Source organism: Lipophrys pholis, assembly GCF_963383615.2.
Source record: "Lipophrys pholis genome assembly, chromosome: 4".
Lineage (NCBI taxonomy): Eukaryota > Metazoa > Chordata > Actinopteri > Blenniiformes > Blenniidae > Lipophrys > Lipophrys pholis.
Window position 1 is genome coordinate 11,929,400 of NC_137637.1, and position 16,734 is coordinate 11,946,133.

Sequence of the window (16,734 nt, forward strand, 5' to 3'; positions counted from 1 at the left end):
CAAAAGAAATCTTAATTGACACAGACCTGCACATACACTTGTTTCAGAGCGACTATGAGCATGCCAAACCTGTAGGGGGCAGTGTAACGAGAAGCATGAATCCATGATAGCCAATCAGAATCCTGGAAAAAAACACAATGTCATGAATTGTGCCTTAAATATCCGCCTACCCCTCTTTAGATTCAAACGGAGACACAGAGTTTATCCAGATCTCCACTGTGGCCGGAGTTTTCAGGAATCATTATTTGTGGTGAGTCGTAACTCATTTATGTGTAAATGTGCGGCCCAAATGCGAAGAAATATCATTGTTTTTTCAAATACCAGGGTACGTGTAAACATGGCCAAACTCTGTCTCTTCATTCAGGCTTGTGACGTCCCCTCCTCTGCCTGATTGCTTCACCATGCCCTGATGTGTTTCACCTTTGCACGTTTCACCTAGTGGCTGTGGCCGTCTTCTGTGTTCTGGTTGTTGGTTCGTCCTGTGTTTCTGCTTGAGTTGAGTTCTTGTGTCTCTTCCTGTGGTCCCAGCATTTTCTGATTTTGTTGGTGTCCTGTGAGACGACCCTTCTACCAACTGAGCCACAGCCGCCCCATGGACAAGTGAGCACAAGTGAAAAGAAAAGCAAGGAAGTGGAGATCTTGTGTCTATAGACTGTCGAGAAAAACTGTGGCTTGGATGTGCAGAACAATTACCCACTGAAATGTTTTTCCATCTGAATTCTGGATATAAAAGTGACAGTTGATTGTTGAAGTTCAATATTATTTGCATATTCAGAAATCAAAATACACATCAGTCTTAACAAATCAGACCAAAACCCCTGACTAAGTTACATCAGCATCTCAAAGTCTAGAAATCACTTAACAACCTTGGGATGAAGTATTTTTCTCATTCACCCAAAGAATATATAATACTGTGAAACATACTGTCGGCTACTTGAAGAATATCTAGTGGTTTAACCTGAGCAACACACACCAGCAGACCAAATGTTATAGTCTTGATCCCCACGTCTTTGAAAGTTGCAGTGACTCACTCAAGCTTGGAAACCACAATTTCCTCTGCTGGCCGGGAGGCTTCTCACGATCTCTAGTACTGACAGGAATGTGAATTACTTTTACCTGCATTTCCCCTTTGTCTAGATTCAATCACCACTGTTCACTTTTTAAATTGTTAGTGTGTCAACAATAGAGCGGCCCTGTCTCGCTTGATGTGCAATGTTTTGTAACAGGAGTGGAGATTAGATATATGAGACACTGTTACACGCAGGCTTCTTCTCATCTCCGTGTCTGACTCACTCGTCAGTGTCAGTCTGCCGAGCTGTGGCAACCATAGATTTTGCTCACAAATTGTTGATTGCCATAGTGAGAGGTGCAGCAAACTGAAGCATCCATCCTCGGGTTGCTCACCCAGGTTGTCTGCTCTCTGTTGTGATAGCTTTTTTTTTTCTGGGTCTGACTGAACCTTCTTTTTTTTATAATTTTCCAAAATCTTGTTCCGATCATGAGGGTCTGACTAAACAAATATGACAGGTACCAAAAACTCTTTCATGAGTATAAAGTTCTACAAAAGAATCTTTTCACAACAATGAAGCTTTTACTGTTTATCAGTCTCTAAAATGGTCATAAAGAAGTTGTGATTAGCCAAACCTCATTGTTAGTTTAATATTACGATTATGAAATTAAATTGTTGAAGTTTCAGTAAGCTTCTTTTATTGTACTTGAAATCACTATAAGTCGACTATCGGCTTCAACATTAGCTGAAGCTGTTTCATTTAGCTGTGAGTTAAAGCACGTTTACAAGACAATATTTCAAGTGAAAACGCATCCTTTTTGCGTGTTCGTTTTGGACAGGTTTCACATTTACATGGCAACATTTTGAAAACGATGTCCGTTTACACAGCAACTGCAGGAATGCTGAAAATCTTGTCGTTTTCCTGGTGGGCTAGTGGCTACTGTTTTTGTAATGAAACCACACACACCTATGCTTGCAGAGAACAATATGCTATAAACATGAACAATAACGAGTCCATGGACATTCGTATGGACATCAATCCACTCTCACTCCAAATTCTGATACCTACGTTTGTTCTCAGCTAAAAAACAGTCATTTCACAAAACTACACAAAAAAGCTCTCAAAGTGTGACATGGGTATGTTTCATCTGCCTATTCTTTTCTGCGGGAAGACTTCAGGTCATGTGATTTACTCCCGACAGAAAGACAAAACACGACGGACATCCTTTCCATTTTCAGTGGAAGTTGCTATATTTCAAGATAGATTGTGGCTTGAGCTTCATTTCTATAGCATTTTTAGGGTCAAAGTTATACTTTATTTTCAAAGGCAGCCATTGTTGTTATTATTAGTGATCTACTTGTGCATGTGCAGAAGAATTAATTACTAAGGTCGTGGTACACATGTGCAGTAGCAGCGTTTCTGCCATCTACATGGAAACACTGCCCGAGCATTTTCGAAAAGTTCCTCCTTGGGAGTGTTTTCAAAAATTTGTGTTTTCAGTGGCTCTGAGTGCCGTTGTCATGTAAACTGACCCCCAAAACCCAACCAACGTTTTCCGTTTTCACTTTAAAACGTTGTCGGATAAATGGGGCCATAGGCTGTCACAATGTCGCTATTTCACTACGTTCCTATTTTCTGAAGACTCAAGGAAAAACTCTTCTTTAAAATGCTAAACCATCCGCTGCAGACTTGATAGGCGTCATTTCTACATGCTGCAGGCGGGAACAGAGAGAAAACAGAGAGAGCACAGAGCACCGGAGAGAGTCAGAATGTTAGTGACTTGTAATGGTGATATGTGAATGTATGGCGAGTGAGAGGAGAAGAAAGAAGGTCAGAAGTGATGTCCCAGTAGCCCAAACCTATAGCAGCATAAGTAGAAAGTGATGAGCTGAACGAGCCACAACGTTAAACTTTATCATAACGGAAAGTGTGGTGCAGTACAGTTAGTTAAATTTTGATCTCTGTCTGCATCTTTGTAGTTTCTGTTTTCCTCTGTTTTCTTCCATTCTTCATAAATCTATTTCTTTTAAGAATCCACGAGACATTATTATTGAAATGTACAAAATACTGTTGCAGATCATTTACTTTACAATAATAATAATTTATATTAACAAGTAAAGCAGCTTCACTGCTTCTCAAAGAAATAAATTCCATTAATCAGGTTAAAATTTCATGAACTTGTACAGTGCTATAAATTGCTGTAGATAATCAGGATAATTGAACAATCTCCTACAATGTTCTGTTGTCAATCGTCTTGTTGAATCAGCAATGTAAAAAAATAAAAAGACTTTTTGCATAACTGAAGCGCTGTAAATGGTTGTGAATTCATTCACCCCCACCTGAAGGTCGGCGCTGAACTCACCTGGATTCAGCATAATCCAACATAATTGACCGAGTCCTCAGTGATGACAATGAGACGCTGGTTTCTTTTTTTTCCCCTCGCAGTTCTTTGTCATGTAAATGGTTGCGAACAATCAAAGAGAGGAAGAGGTTGACTCCACTGCAGTGGCTCGGATGTAGACCGTCACTTCCATAAACTGAAGCCACTCTTACTTTGCGTTACGAGTGCGATTTGAAAGGATATTTCAGTACTGCAACCTTGAGGTATGAAAAGGTGAAGAAGGGGGAAATATTCAAGAAACGTATCGCAAGACTGCACAGGGACAATCCTCTTCGTTTTGGGTTCAGAATATTATGAAAGAGTTACGAAAATGAATGACAAGGACATGTCAAAGTTTACCTTCGTCCTACTGTTTTATTTTTGTTGGCGTAGTTTCTACAAGACGACGTTGGTGCGAGTGAGTCATGGACTTTTCTGAATGGTGGGCTGGGTTTATAAACCTCCACGCAGCCGGTTTGGAGGCCACTCGGCTTTGCGAATCTGTCACAGATGCACATGCAGCCCCGTCTGTCAGCCTCAGCATTCCTACTTTTTTCAGTGGCGGCCGCGGGAACACAGAGCCAGCAGATCGTCATGAGGTCCTTCTTCCTGCTGCTCTTCTCCCTGCTGCTGGTGTCCCATGGGTCCACGGCCGTCATCACAGGGGTAAGTGCCAGCAAGCAGGTGGATACCTGACGGGAGCATGAAGCCGGGAGTCTGCATGGCACGATGTGGTGGGATGTATGGCTGTGGCTGCATGCTGGGCCCATATTCATATCTGACCTGGCATTAAATGGAAATATTTAGAATCTTTTTGATATTTGTAAGGATGAGGATTTCACACATAAATATTAAGTGGAAAGCTTTAAATATATGTTTTTGTGAAAGCCTTCATCAAAATCTCATCATTTTCTTCCTTGTTCAAAATGTTTCCAAAACTAATTTATCCAGTCATCAGTACAGTATTATTTTTCTTTTCTTTTTTCTATGAAATGAAGCAAAAATGGAAAGAAATCTTCCACAAATGCGCAAACATAACAACAACTGTTAGATGACCCTTGGTTACATATCAGTTGGTGAAATCAAAAACTTATCTTCAAGTGATTTTTCAATGTAAATGATGAATTATACAACAAAGAGAAGCACAGATTACGCTCCTTTCTGTCGGCTGTCCCTCTCAACGTGAATCCACAGATGAGCGCGAGGGATCGTAACAAAGAAACATTTTCAACAGCGTCTGTCACATGGAATTTCTTGTGTCGCCTTTCATTGTGTCCCCTTCCATTTCATCTGAAGTGAGAGCTGCCGCTCAAGCCTCTCACCCCAATGGTGTAAAAACAATCCATCATGACTGATTCTGAGGTTTTCTATTCTAATATGAGCGAGAGTGGAGTCACACACACTCATTCATGACACATTTCTCACCTGTTTGCAGGATGATTGAGTTCATTTGTCTGTTAATACACAAATTAGCAGGTGATTATGGTTAATATTCACACGTGGATGTAATTACATGCACATCACAGCATGCAGTGGGACAGCTGCGTATATAGAATTCTGAGGTGTTTGTGTGTGTGTGTGTGTGTGTGTGTGTGTGTGTGTGTGTGTGTGTGTGTGTGTGTGTGTGTGTGTGTGTGTGTGTATGTGTATGTGTATGTGTATGTGTGTGTGTGTGTGTGTGTGTGTGTGTGTGTGTGTGTGTGTGTGTGTGTGTGTGTGTGCGTGTGCGCAGGCCTGTGAGAAGGACTCTCAGTGTGGAGGAGGGATGTGCTGCGCGGTGAGCTTGTGGATCCGCAGCCTCCGCATGTGCACGCCCATGGGACAGGAGGGAGACGACTGTCATCCAATGAGCCAGAAGGTGAGAACTCCTGCGTGCCGCAGCCTGACCCTCTCCTCACCCCCTGCCCCCTCCCCAACGTCACCTCCAAGGTGTCACCTGCCTCAAGTTCGTACCCGCCGAAGCCGTTAACGCTCTACTCCTTCCAGGTTCCTTTCTTTGGGAAACGCCTCCACCACACCTGCCCCTGCCTCCCCAACCTGTCGTGTATCGCCATTGAGGAGGGCAAATCCAAATGCCTCTCGCCTCACAAGTATCCAGACTACTACCTCTGAGGACTCTGCTCACTTGCTGCACTGTGAATGATTTGACCTGCCTTCCTCCAGCCTCATCCCTCATTTTTTCTTTCTTCCTTTCTTTATTTGAAATAAAGAGATATATTTAGTAATGCATCGTCATCATGTTTGTTCAAATTAAACTACATTACAAGGAAAATCCGACTGTTTTTTTTTTTTTTTTTTGTGCTGTTGGATTTTTTTCTAAACCATTACAATATTCTAATATAATATACTGTATATTTATACCAAAACTGGCGATTACTTCCCTATGTGACAATGTTAAAATAGTAACACGGTTACATACAGTGGAGTTTCAATGGGCATGTATGTGAACAGTTACAGAGCTGCTGTCTTCCTCTGAACTGCTCACTGAGCTTTAGTGTGAGCTGTTGTCTTAATGAGCTCTGACCTGGATAAATCCTCAACAAATGCAACCCTACTGACAGTAACATTATAGATAGACAGTGAGAAATGTTAACAGTATCCACAGTAGCTGCAATACATAGCCTGAAATAACCATGAGCTCGGTTTTTTTGTTTGGAGATTAAAAAAAAATAAAGAAAAATTCTCTTCTCCTCCCGTCTTGAATTGATATCTCCAATCTCTCTTTGTTTTCTGAGTTTTCATATGCCCTCTAGGGAAACAGGAGGAGAAACACATGTTGGAGCACTTGAAATATAAAGCTGTGATAAGTGAAATGTGCATATTGGCCTCTACTTCAGTCATAACCAAAACACAGATGTGACAAAACTACCTTTGCTTATTACTCCCGGTGGCTTTTTCTTAGCCACTGCTGCAAGGTTTGGTTATGATGTTATAAGGTTATAATGCTGTGAAACAGAAAGACTGCAGTGATATTAGTCTCTGTCAGGCTACATTTCGAAGCTTTTGCTCAAGGCTCCGGGCTAAAATTAGATTTGTCCAATGTGTGAAGCAATGACTCACATCAATCTCATAATGAATGTTGGTCTTCAGTGGCGGTGGATGTGATATTGTTCAAATGGTGTGAATCCCTCAGAGGAGCGATCAGTAATGAGGTGATGCCGAACGGATGACAGAATAAAAGGATCCAAATCACTGGGATCGAACACCAGGAACACCTTTTAATGGACCTGTTTAACAACATAAGTGGACTATTACAAAAAAAAATAAATAAAAAAGAATTGTCAGAAGCATTAACAATAGGATTCTCCTTGTATTTCATTTGGAATGTACAATGTTTTTAAGGAACGCACTGATACCAATATCAATATTGGGTTCAATGCTGAATGGAGTACTCGTAGAAGATAACGAGAACGACAAAAGTTAGACAGGAGGATTGTACTCCAAGTTGTGCTACATGCTACATGCTACATGTCAAAGAGTTTCCAAACAGTTTCGAGCCTCACACACCAGGGATGCTCCATGCCAAACACAAACAGGTATGACTGTTTCCAGCTCTGGGTCAGATGTTATTGTAGCTGAAAACAGGAGTCAGGAGGAAAATCCCAGAGAATAGATTCTCCTTTCATAGCCTTCGTGCCCTGGGGACTTCACCCCGAGCCAAAAATACTCAACCTGCGCTCGCATCTCACGAGAGCACCTGCAAGCAGCGGGTTGTTCCTGCAGCTTCCGAGGAGCCTCGGAAAGCATCCTGTGAGACGTCCGCGCGCTGCGAGCGGAGCCAGCTGTCAGGAGCAGGCGGGCATGTTGTGATGCTAATGGTTATGGATGCACTGCAGGCTGGGAGTATGTTGGGGAACCCGGTGCTCTGCAGCGGATCACGGTGATGGAAGGGACCTCTGTAAAACACAGCGATAAAACTGGGCGCTACGAGAGCTGCTGAGTCTTTTAAAGCTGCAGTTTGGTATAATCAAGGCCTCTGTATTAAAACAACAGCAGTTTGTGGATCAATAGCTTGCAGCTGTTGTTTTCTTTGTTTTTGAGAGGAAGTGTTGCATTGAGTTTGATGAGAAAGCAGGTGCCACAGAAGCAGCCGGCTGAAACAAAACCACACATTGCAGGCTTCTGAAAAAGAAAATATTCAAACCTGTAATTTAACCAGCTCCGAACAGTTGATTATGTATTCCTTGTAGCGATGTTGCTGCTCCCTGACAGCGTGACATGACACTGAGAAGACGCTCTTCCAGCAGCTATAATTAGGTTGACAGAATTGTTTCATCTCAGATGGTAAATGAGAAATTTGGTGTCAAAATCAAATACTAGATATGTGCCTGTATTTCCTCATGTTTTACCACCTATAGGAGAAGAACTTACTGTAGAAGCTTGACACAACGCTCCAAGTGAAAACTTTTTCATTTTCATTTACAGGTTTTGCGTATAAACGGCAACGTCTTGAAAAAGAAAAGTGGTCCTTCCAGTGGCTCCGACCACCATTGTCATGTAAACGGACACCCCAAACCCATGGATGTTTTTCACTAGAAAGCAACTCAACTCAACTTTATTTATAAAGCACTTTAAAACAACACAGTTGGCCAAAGTGCTGTACACAGACAAGAGCAGATAGAAAATATACAGTTAATTAAAAACACAGAATAAAAACAATGTAAAACAGTATATAACAACTAAAACTGTAAAAACAATAAAAGTCAACATCTCAGACTAAAGTTAAAAGCCCAAGAGAAAAAGTGTGTTTTAAGAGAGGTTTTAAAAAAAGGAAGTGATTCGGCCTGCTTGATGTGCAAAGGCAAGTCATTCCACAATTTTGTGGATTCCACAAACGACTGAAAAAGCGCGATCGCCTCTCTGCTTCCTCTTGGTCATAGGGACAAACAACAGTGACTGTTGTGCCGACCTGAGAGAGCGCGAGGGAGTGTACGGCCGGAGCAGATCGGACAAATACTGTGGGGCGAGGCCATGAAGGCATTTAAAAACAAATCAAATCATTTTAAAATCAATCCTAAGACAAACATGGAGCCAGTGAACCGATGCTAAAACTGGTGTGGTGTGCTCGTGTTTATTAGCACCTCAGTTAAAAGTCGAGCAGCGGCATTTTGGATCAGCTGAAGACGTGAGAGTGAAGACTGGCTAAGCCCAACGTAAAGTGCATTGCAATAGTCTAACCGAGTGGCGATAAAAGCAGGGATTAAAATCTCAAAATGATGCAATGACAGAAAAGGTTTCACTTTGGCGAGTTGTCTCAACTGAAAAAAGCTGGACTTGACCACTGATTTAAGATGAAAGTCCAGTCTGACACTGAGGTTTTTAGCCGAGTGCGTCAGGTGTTGACTTAAGGGACCCAGATCAACATGAACCTTGGTGGAATCCCGAGGCCCAAACAACATGACCTTGGTCTTATCATTATTTAAATGTAAAAAATTCAGGGACATCCATGCCTTAATTTCAACAATGCAATCACAGAAAAAGCATTTTCTTGATTAAGAGGAAAATAAATTTGGCTGTCATCAGCATAGAAATGAAAAGCGATGCCATGTTTCTGGAGAATCGATCCTGGAGGAAGTAGGTAAAGGGTGAATAGAAGAAGACCAAGTATAGAGCCTTGAGGCACTCCACATGTAAGAGGACTCTACGGCTCCAACACGGACACAGAAACTTCTATCTGCTAAATACCACCTGAACCAGTTCAAAGCCCTGCCCTTTATGCCCACCAAGGTCTCCAGACGAGACAGGAGGCTCTGATGGTCCACTGTGTCGAAGGCAGCTGTAAGGTCCAACAGAACCAGAGCAACATAGCAACCAGAGTCTGTGGCCAGGAAAATATCATTAAAAACCCTCAACAGTGCCGACTCAGTGCTGTGAAGGGTTTTAAACCCAGACTGAAATACCTCCGGAATGTTGTGCTCATCCAAGAATGACTTTAACTGGCGATAAACAATTTTCTCCAAAACCTTTAGAAAGGAAAAGAAGCTTAGAGCTTTTTAATCAATGGTGTCACCACCGCATGCTTAAAACTCACAGGTACAATCCCATTTACTAAACTGCTATTTAAAACGTTGAGCACAAACAGTGCCAACGTGGGAAGAACCACGAGGTGGAATTGGATCATTGTGGGATCCAGCAGGCTTCATATGGCCAATGATCTCTGTTAGATAAGGCTGGCTGACCGGTTCAAACTGCTCTAACTCAGCAGAGCATGTGACAGCGGTAGAGGGGTCATAAGCCGGACTGCTAATGAGGGCCCTAATGTTAACAACCTTATTAGTGAAATAGCTCCGGAAGCTCTCACACACCTCGGAGGAGTTCTCCAGGCAGGCTGGTTGTGGAGCATTAAGAACAGAGTTTATGGTTTTAAACAAAACACGAGGATTGTGACAGTTAGAGACAATAATATCAGAAAAATGTTTGGTTTTAGCAGATTTCAGAATTCTCTGATAACAACGCCAGCTGTCCCCCAATATCTGGAAGGACACCTGTAACTTATCCTTCTTCCACTTACGCTCAGTTCTCCTCTCTCCTGCACTCGCGTCTGACAACGCGAGTAGATCGACAGGATGAGTCCAAGTGGGAGGGTAGTGCCTCGACATCTGAATTAAAGACCAGAACGTCAGTTGGACTGAGAGTTAAGTAAAAGACTGTGGAGAACTGCGCTGCAGTGGAAGAATTAATAATGCGGCAGCTCTGCGCCGAACCGCGAGGTTTAACCTTGTGACAGGGGAGAGGCACATCAAAAACCACAGGCATGTGGTCAGAAAACGCAGCATCACAAACTTTTAAGTTACCAGTAATAAAACCATGTGACAAAACAAGATCAAGTGTGTGCCCTCGCTCTTGCGTAGGACCGGACACAGACTGTACGAGATTAAAAGAGTCAATGAGATGTAAAAGGTCTTTGGCCAACGGCTTCATAGGGCAACAAACATGGATATTTAAATCACCAACCATTAAAACTCTGTCATATTTAAGCGTTATTTCTGCCAAAAAATCTGCAACGTCACCAATAAAGTCTTTGTTATACTTGGGCGGTCTGTATATAACAGTGCAGAGCGTTAGGAGGACAGATAGAGAAGAATGGATGGATCCACGACTGTGGTAGTCAGAGCCAGTCTGTTGTTCCAAAGAGATCAATCCAAAGACTAAAAATATGTTTGTGTTGTATCAACTGTACACTGTCAATGGACTTTATTAAAAACATGTATTTAAACCTCTTCAAGGTGGCGGGCTGTATCGGGAGACATATCACCTCCTGATAACTAATAATGTAGCAAATATTTTTTGATGCTAACCTGCTTAAGAGAGTGTTGCAGACTATGTCTCCTCATTTGATGAATATGACGACCATCCCATCCTCTATATCTATTTTTGATAAGCAAAATGCACAAGATCTACAAAAACAATGTTGATATATTTCTGCATTATTACATGATTAGCTGCAGTAATAAAAACTTGAAATGATTCTTTTAATGCTACTTCAATCAATTTATAACGTGATTAAATGTTATCACAATTGTGGATCAAATATCTTATTACTACATTCAACTTATTACAATATTGGGTTTATTACATTGAAACGGCCAAATATTATTTCATTATAGGCAGGTATTAGTCATTATTATCATTTGTTGTTACAAATATGCATAAATTGTACATCTGTACTGTTAAAGCTGCAAGGACCATAAATATTTATTAGAAATATGGCAGTTTATTAATGAAAAGGTCTGTAATTTTAAATAACGTGCATACATTTGATCATTTTTACCACAAAATAGACTCAGTAATAGAGTAATTTTGACTCATTTCGATTGGAAGGTGGTTCAAACATGCTTAAACTGACCATCATCTCTGAAACCAAAGATTTATTAACGTTTGGATATTGGGCTGAAAAGGATGGAGATGGGAGAATATGTTAATAATATTCTAATGTTCCAACGCATGTGATCACAGATCTCTCAACACAATTCCGCACCATTTCTCTCTTCTCATTGTTATTTATTCAAGAGTTAAGTGCAATTTTCTTCAAGCTTCCCGATATGAACATCTGAAGGCTGCTTAGAAACTTTCTCCACATAGCCTGGAATTAAATCCAAACAGTGCGATATTAAAGACCCCCTCTTCCCAATGATTTCTTTTATCCCTCTAAAAATAGTCAAATTTGAATAAAGTGAGTTTAGAAATACCAGAATCAGCCTAAAATATACCGAGCATAAGCACATTTTTGGACTGCCTAATGTGACCCACCCGTTTGGTTATTAAAGAGGCACTCCACTCGTTTTCACAAGGTGAGCGTGTCCCGGCTTGATCTATGAGCTGGAAGGTGTGGAGGCTGGAAGAAAGCAGCAGTGAGGGCTTAATGCATTATGATGAAAGTTGAATTTAGCAATTCGCTCCATATTAGGCACAAGATTACCATAAATCAGCCTCTACGACTCGGATCGTGACTCTATTTGATTTCTTTTCTACTGAGTCTTCAAGCTTGAAGTTGCTGGGTGTTCCCTTTTAAACCCTGTTTAGACGACAACGAATACGAGTGTATCTGCAAAACTTTTGGAGGGTCCGTTTAGACAACGGTGTGCAGGATCCACTGCATTAGTGAAGTTTCCAAGGTGGAACGTTTGCACATGCAAAAGTTTATATTTACATTTTTGATTTCTCTGCAAACATCTGTGTGGTTTCATTACAAAAAAAAACAAGTAAACGCGCCCTCCCATGGCCGGACATACTAACTACATCGTTGTCAAGCGTGTCTGCTGTTGCAGTGTAAACACAACACTTTTTTTTTGAAAACAGACAAGGTGTTTTCACATGAAACGTTGTCATGTATACGAAGCCTTAGATCTCATACTCTGCAACTCATGCCAAAAGGACAAAACCAGCCAGATTTCACGATTTCCACCAACACTTATGTATAAGTAACTTATACGTAAGAAAGAGCTGGACAGAATGGGAACTCACAGTCTATCGTACCTGATCAACACACAGTGACACCCTGAACAGGCGGTTTGTGTAACAAAGAGTTCTTATAAAGAAACATCTCCGAGTTTTGGGAAGAACCTGGAATTCCGGGAGAAATTAAGCAGAAAAATGAAGAACATGCCAACTCTGCACAGTTGGCCGGCAAGGTCAGCGTTCAGACCGTGTTTTCAGGTTTTGTAAGATTATCCCTCCTATCAAACACTTCTTTTAAGAAATATTGGAAGGTGTCTATGAAGGATTAGCACCCCATATGTGGACATCTGTATCACTTTTAATAAAACTGTGCTTAGTTATAATATATTATATCACTGTCATGAGTATTTTCTGTGTTGTACATATAATATATAGGAACATCTTGGACAGCAAGTGCTGTTCGAGCCTGAAGCCCCGTTTACACAATGTTTTTAAGTTGTGTTTTGGGTGTCTGTTTACTCAACAAACGATACTTCCTGAAAACAGACCAAAGTGGTTCTTTTGAAAAAAGAAAAAAATACTTTCAACTCTTCAGTAGAAACAGGGAAAATGCTACTTTTTTATACGCTGCTACTGCAATTGGACAACAAGGCAGTAGTAAAAAGTTCTTCTACACATGTGTGAGTAGATGGATAATAACAACGTTTGCCTCCAGCATATCATAACTGCCAGTCCAAGTCCTCCTGCGATTTGGAAGTTTTATAGCTGAATCACCGTAACACCAATACCAGTTGATTGTCTGTCCCTTCGAATGTCTGTGTACTCGCTATTGTTAATGTTTTTAATATTGTATTACTCTAAGCACGTGTGTGGTTTCGCAACAAAAACAAACAACAACATTCACTGGTGACTGAACATTAAATCATTTTAAGCGTTTCTGCCTTTTCCGTGTAAACGGACATCATTTTTTTAAACATTGCAGGCATAAACAGGAATCTTCTCTGAAACAAAAACACCAAAGATGCGTTTTCACTTCAATGACATGTAAACGGGGCCTTACTTCAGATCATTTTTTTCTGCTACTAGTTTCCCCAAGACACACATGAAACTAATAATTCAGCTTTTGGGGAGTTATTAAAGTAAAAACCTTAATGATTGTGAATAAATGAAGTGACATTATGCTGAATAAATCATTTTAGCATGTGATGCAAACAGCAGTCCTGTTCTTCCCTCATATCATCCACCATTGATCCTCTCATTTATAGTACGACCAATAGAAAGAACAACTCCAAAGATACTTGGTTTATATTAACAGCCCGGCAACAAAAATAAAATTCTGTTAATTTTGGTTAATGGACGAGTCAAAACAATACACAAAATTTGATCTCAGAATGAAAATCTAAAACAAGCTCACACTTATCCTCAGGTAACTCACGTAAAATAAATACACGCTGATACAGTGAGGGTGCAGTGGCTTTCTTTCTGTTCAGGAAATAACCTTGGGTTGCTCAAAAAAAGGACATATTCTGAAAAATAGATGATAGAGTCAAAACAACTTATCATCCATTTCTTATTTATTTTGCTAAGAAATACAAACAATGCAAATATCCTTCAGAAAGCACCAAATGCGCCACATTTCCAGAGTCCCAGCGTCCATATTCATAGAAAAAAAAAGTGTAGCGTGTATCCCGTGGGGGATGAGAATCAACCCACTCCTCAACACAACTGAGAAGAAAAATCTTTTTAAGTGACTTTTAACATCTGTTCAACACAAATAATCAAGGGGATTATGAAATATACAACATATCTGGATTTTTTTTTTTTTTAAGGAAGAGCAAAGAGGGAAATGGGGCTTTACAGTATTTACAAATGTGACTTGGCAGTCATTAAAAATAATCTTAATTATCCAAACGACAGATTGTTCCGATTGTAGTGTAGAAAATAGCTCTGCCGTGCTTCTGTCAGAGTCCTTGTGGCAGGAAAACAACCTCAAATTGGTGTGTTGGTTTTAGAAAATATACTGACAACTAAGTGACATTCAAGTAAAGTAATGAAGAGATAATATAGTTATAAAGAGGGGGGAAATTTCTCCATAGGTAGGAAGTAATATGCTGTGTCACATCCTGCATTTGGAGTGAATGTTGCTTCCATACATGCATAACTAAAACATGTTCGCTTAATGGGGTAAACATCCTCAAAACACACTCTGTAAAGCATTTTAATCTTTATGCTCAGTTTCTGATAAGCAAAATATATTATGTTACATCTTGATTAGAAACATGAGTACCCCAGGCCTCTCTCTGTGTACATTCTGGATTGATGTGTGAACAAGTCTTTGGCAGTAATGTTGTGGAGGACCAGCGCTCTTCAGATGACACAGTAGGGTTCCATGGGGGTCTGTGTGCCCAGGCAGCAGGGGAAACAGGCCCGCAGCCTCATCCGCAGCTCCTTGTTGAAGAGGAAGCTGATGATGGGGTTCGCCCCGGCCTGCGCGAAGCTCATCCAAACGGCCGCCGTCAGGTAGAGCTGCGGCACCGGGACGCCGCGTACGAATATCCGCAGGTAGCACGCGCTGATGTACGGCGCCCACATGACGAGGAAGGTCAGCGTGATCATGTAAAACATCTTCCCGATGCGCTTCTCCATCTTGAACTCGTCCAGAACCAGCAGCCGCCTGTTGCCGGGGTGCGTCGCCTGCCGGATGCCCACCAGCGTCGGGGGCGTCGGTCCGCGCCCGAAACCCGCGATCCAGTTGGCGGCGGCCTGACCCGTGGCACCGGGGCCGTGGAAGGTCCAGTTCTGGCTGATGGCCGGGACCAGCTGCGCCGGCTTCATCTTGCGGTGGTCGTAGACGAAGCAGAGCATCTTGACGTACACCACGTGGGTGGTCCCCACGATGACCGCCAGCATCAGCATGAAACCCAGCGTGTCGTTCGCCTTCACGTAGCGGTGCTCGAAGGTGCACTGCTCTTCCTCGCGGATGAACTTGTAGGTGCCCACGTCGAAGACCGGGGGGAACGCCATGGCCACGGAGAGCGTCCACACCATGCAGATCACCGCCACGCACGTGCACAGGTTCATCCGCTTGGAGTAGAAGCGGTGGTGGGCGATCGCCATGTAGCGCGTGACGCTGACGCAGAAGAGCAGGAAGGCGACGTGGAAGCAGAAGAGCACCGACATGAAGGCGACGATCTTACAGCTGAGCGCGCCGTACGGCCACGCCGAGCCGCCGCCGATCGCCGCCATCACAAAGGGGAAGCAGACGGCGGCGCGCAGCGCGTCGGCCAGGCACAGGTCCAGCAGGAAGTAGTAGGGCGCCCGGTGCAGCGACGCGTCCTTCAGCAGCAGCAGCGACAGCGACGCGTTGCCCAGCAGGCTGACGCCCGTGATCAGACCCAGTGAGGCCAGCTTGACCGCAGAGGCCGCGGACGCGTAGTTCTGTAAGGACGCGCTGCTGCTCTGCCCAAACTCACTTGTGTTTGCCATCTGTGCAGCCGAGGAGGTGGCGCGTAATCCCACATCAATCCATCGACGGAGAGAAGATCAGCAGTGGAAAAACAAAACACACTACACAGTAATAAAATCCATCCTAATGGGCTGTAATCCCCGTTTAAAAAAATCACTTGTGTTTCCTTTTTTTCTTCTTATCCTTCATCTCACAAGAGTCCGCCGATAGAAGCGCCAGATTCTGTTCTCCTGTCCTCCGCTGATGTGTTAAAAAAGCCGGATTCGTGTTTATTATCCGTTTGGGTAGCCATCCGTTCAACAGAGGACAGGCGGTTTGGAAAACACATCTCAATTTCCCACCGATGGCGGAGCGGAGGTCGCCCCGCTCGTCTGGAGGAGAGAAAAAAACGTAGACGGCGCGAGAATTACGCACCCGCAGCCTCCGCAAATAAAAGAAAAAAAAGAAGAGAGCTTACGAATGCAAACTTGTTTGTGTAAAGGAAGACAAACAAACAAACAAACAAACAGACAGCGGAGGTTGCGAACGTGCAGAGGTAGGATCGTCGGTGCGGCTCTATCGGCGCATCTCTCCAGCAGTGTCTCGCCGATGCGACGCACGTCCGCTCGCAGGCCTGCAGTGCACGAGGATTAGTCAGGATCCTCCTCTGCTGCTGCTCCTCTGCTGCCTGCCATCTATTGGAAGTCTGTGTCCAAGCGCACCGCAGACTGACACCGATCCGCCTCATTAGCTGTGCGCAATGTCTCACATCACGCGCAGCTTCATTCAAACCGAAAACACCCATTTAACAGACGCACGTAGTGATGTAACTGGATCACAGCTGTAAAAATCAACAGTTCTGAAAATACACACGCTTTTTTCATGGCATTGCATCTTTTATTCACAATATTATGAAGCTGTACGCTGTGCCAGAAGCTTCTTTATGAGATCAACAAAACAAAACAAGAAAACATCAAACATGAAATAGCAATGAAACGGTA

The 16,734-nt window shown here is 42.6% G+C and overlaps 2 protein-coding genes across 2 annotated transcripts; one reads left to right on the forward strand and one right to left on the reverse strand.

Moving 5' to 3' along the window:
* Positions 1–3,984: 3,984 nt before the first annotated feature.
* prok2 (prokineticin 2) lies at positions 3,985–5,502 on the forward strand (the record flags this gene model as incomplete). The annotated part of the gene is made up of 3 exons (XM_080460913.1): positions 3,985–4,056; positions 5,123–5,248; positions 5,377–5,502. The coding sequence occupies 3 exons, from the start codon at positions 3,985–3,987 to the stop codon at positions 5,500–5,502; spliced, it is 324 nt and encodes a 107-aa protein (XP_080317039.1).
* A 7,700-nt stretch (positions 5,503–13,202) lies between these two features.
* On the reverse strand, positions 13,203–16,372 carry gpr27 (G protein-coupled receptor 27). Its single transcript, XM_080460932.1, has one exon. It carries the CDS (start codon positions 15,772–15,774, stop codon positions 14,656–14,658), a length of 1,119 nt encoding a protein of 372 aa, XP_080317058.1. The 5' UTR covers positions 15,775–16,372; the 3' UTR covers positions 13,203–14,655.
* Between the last annotated feature and the right edge of the window lie 362 nt (positions 16,373–16,734).

Coding starts and splice junctions, on each gene's coding strand:
- gpr27 (XM_080460932.1), bottom strand. CDS start 15,774: ATGGCAAACACAAGTGAGTTTGGGCAGAGCAGCAGCGCGTCCTTACAG.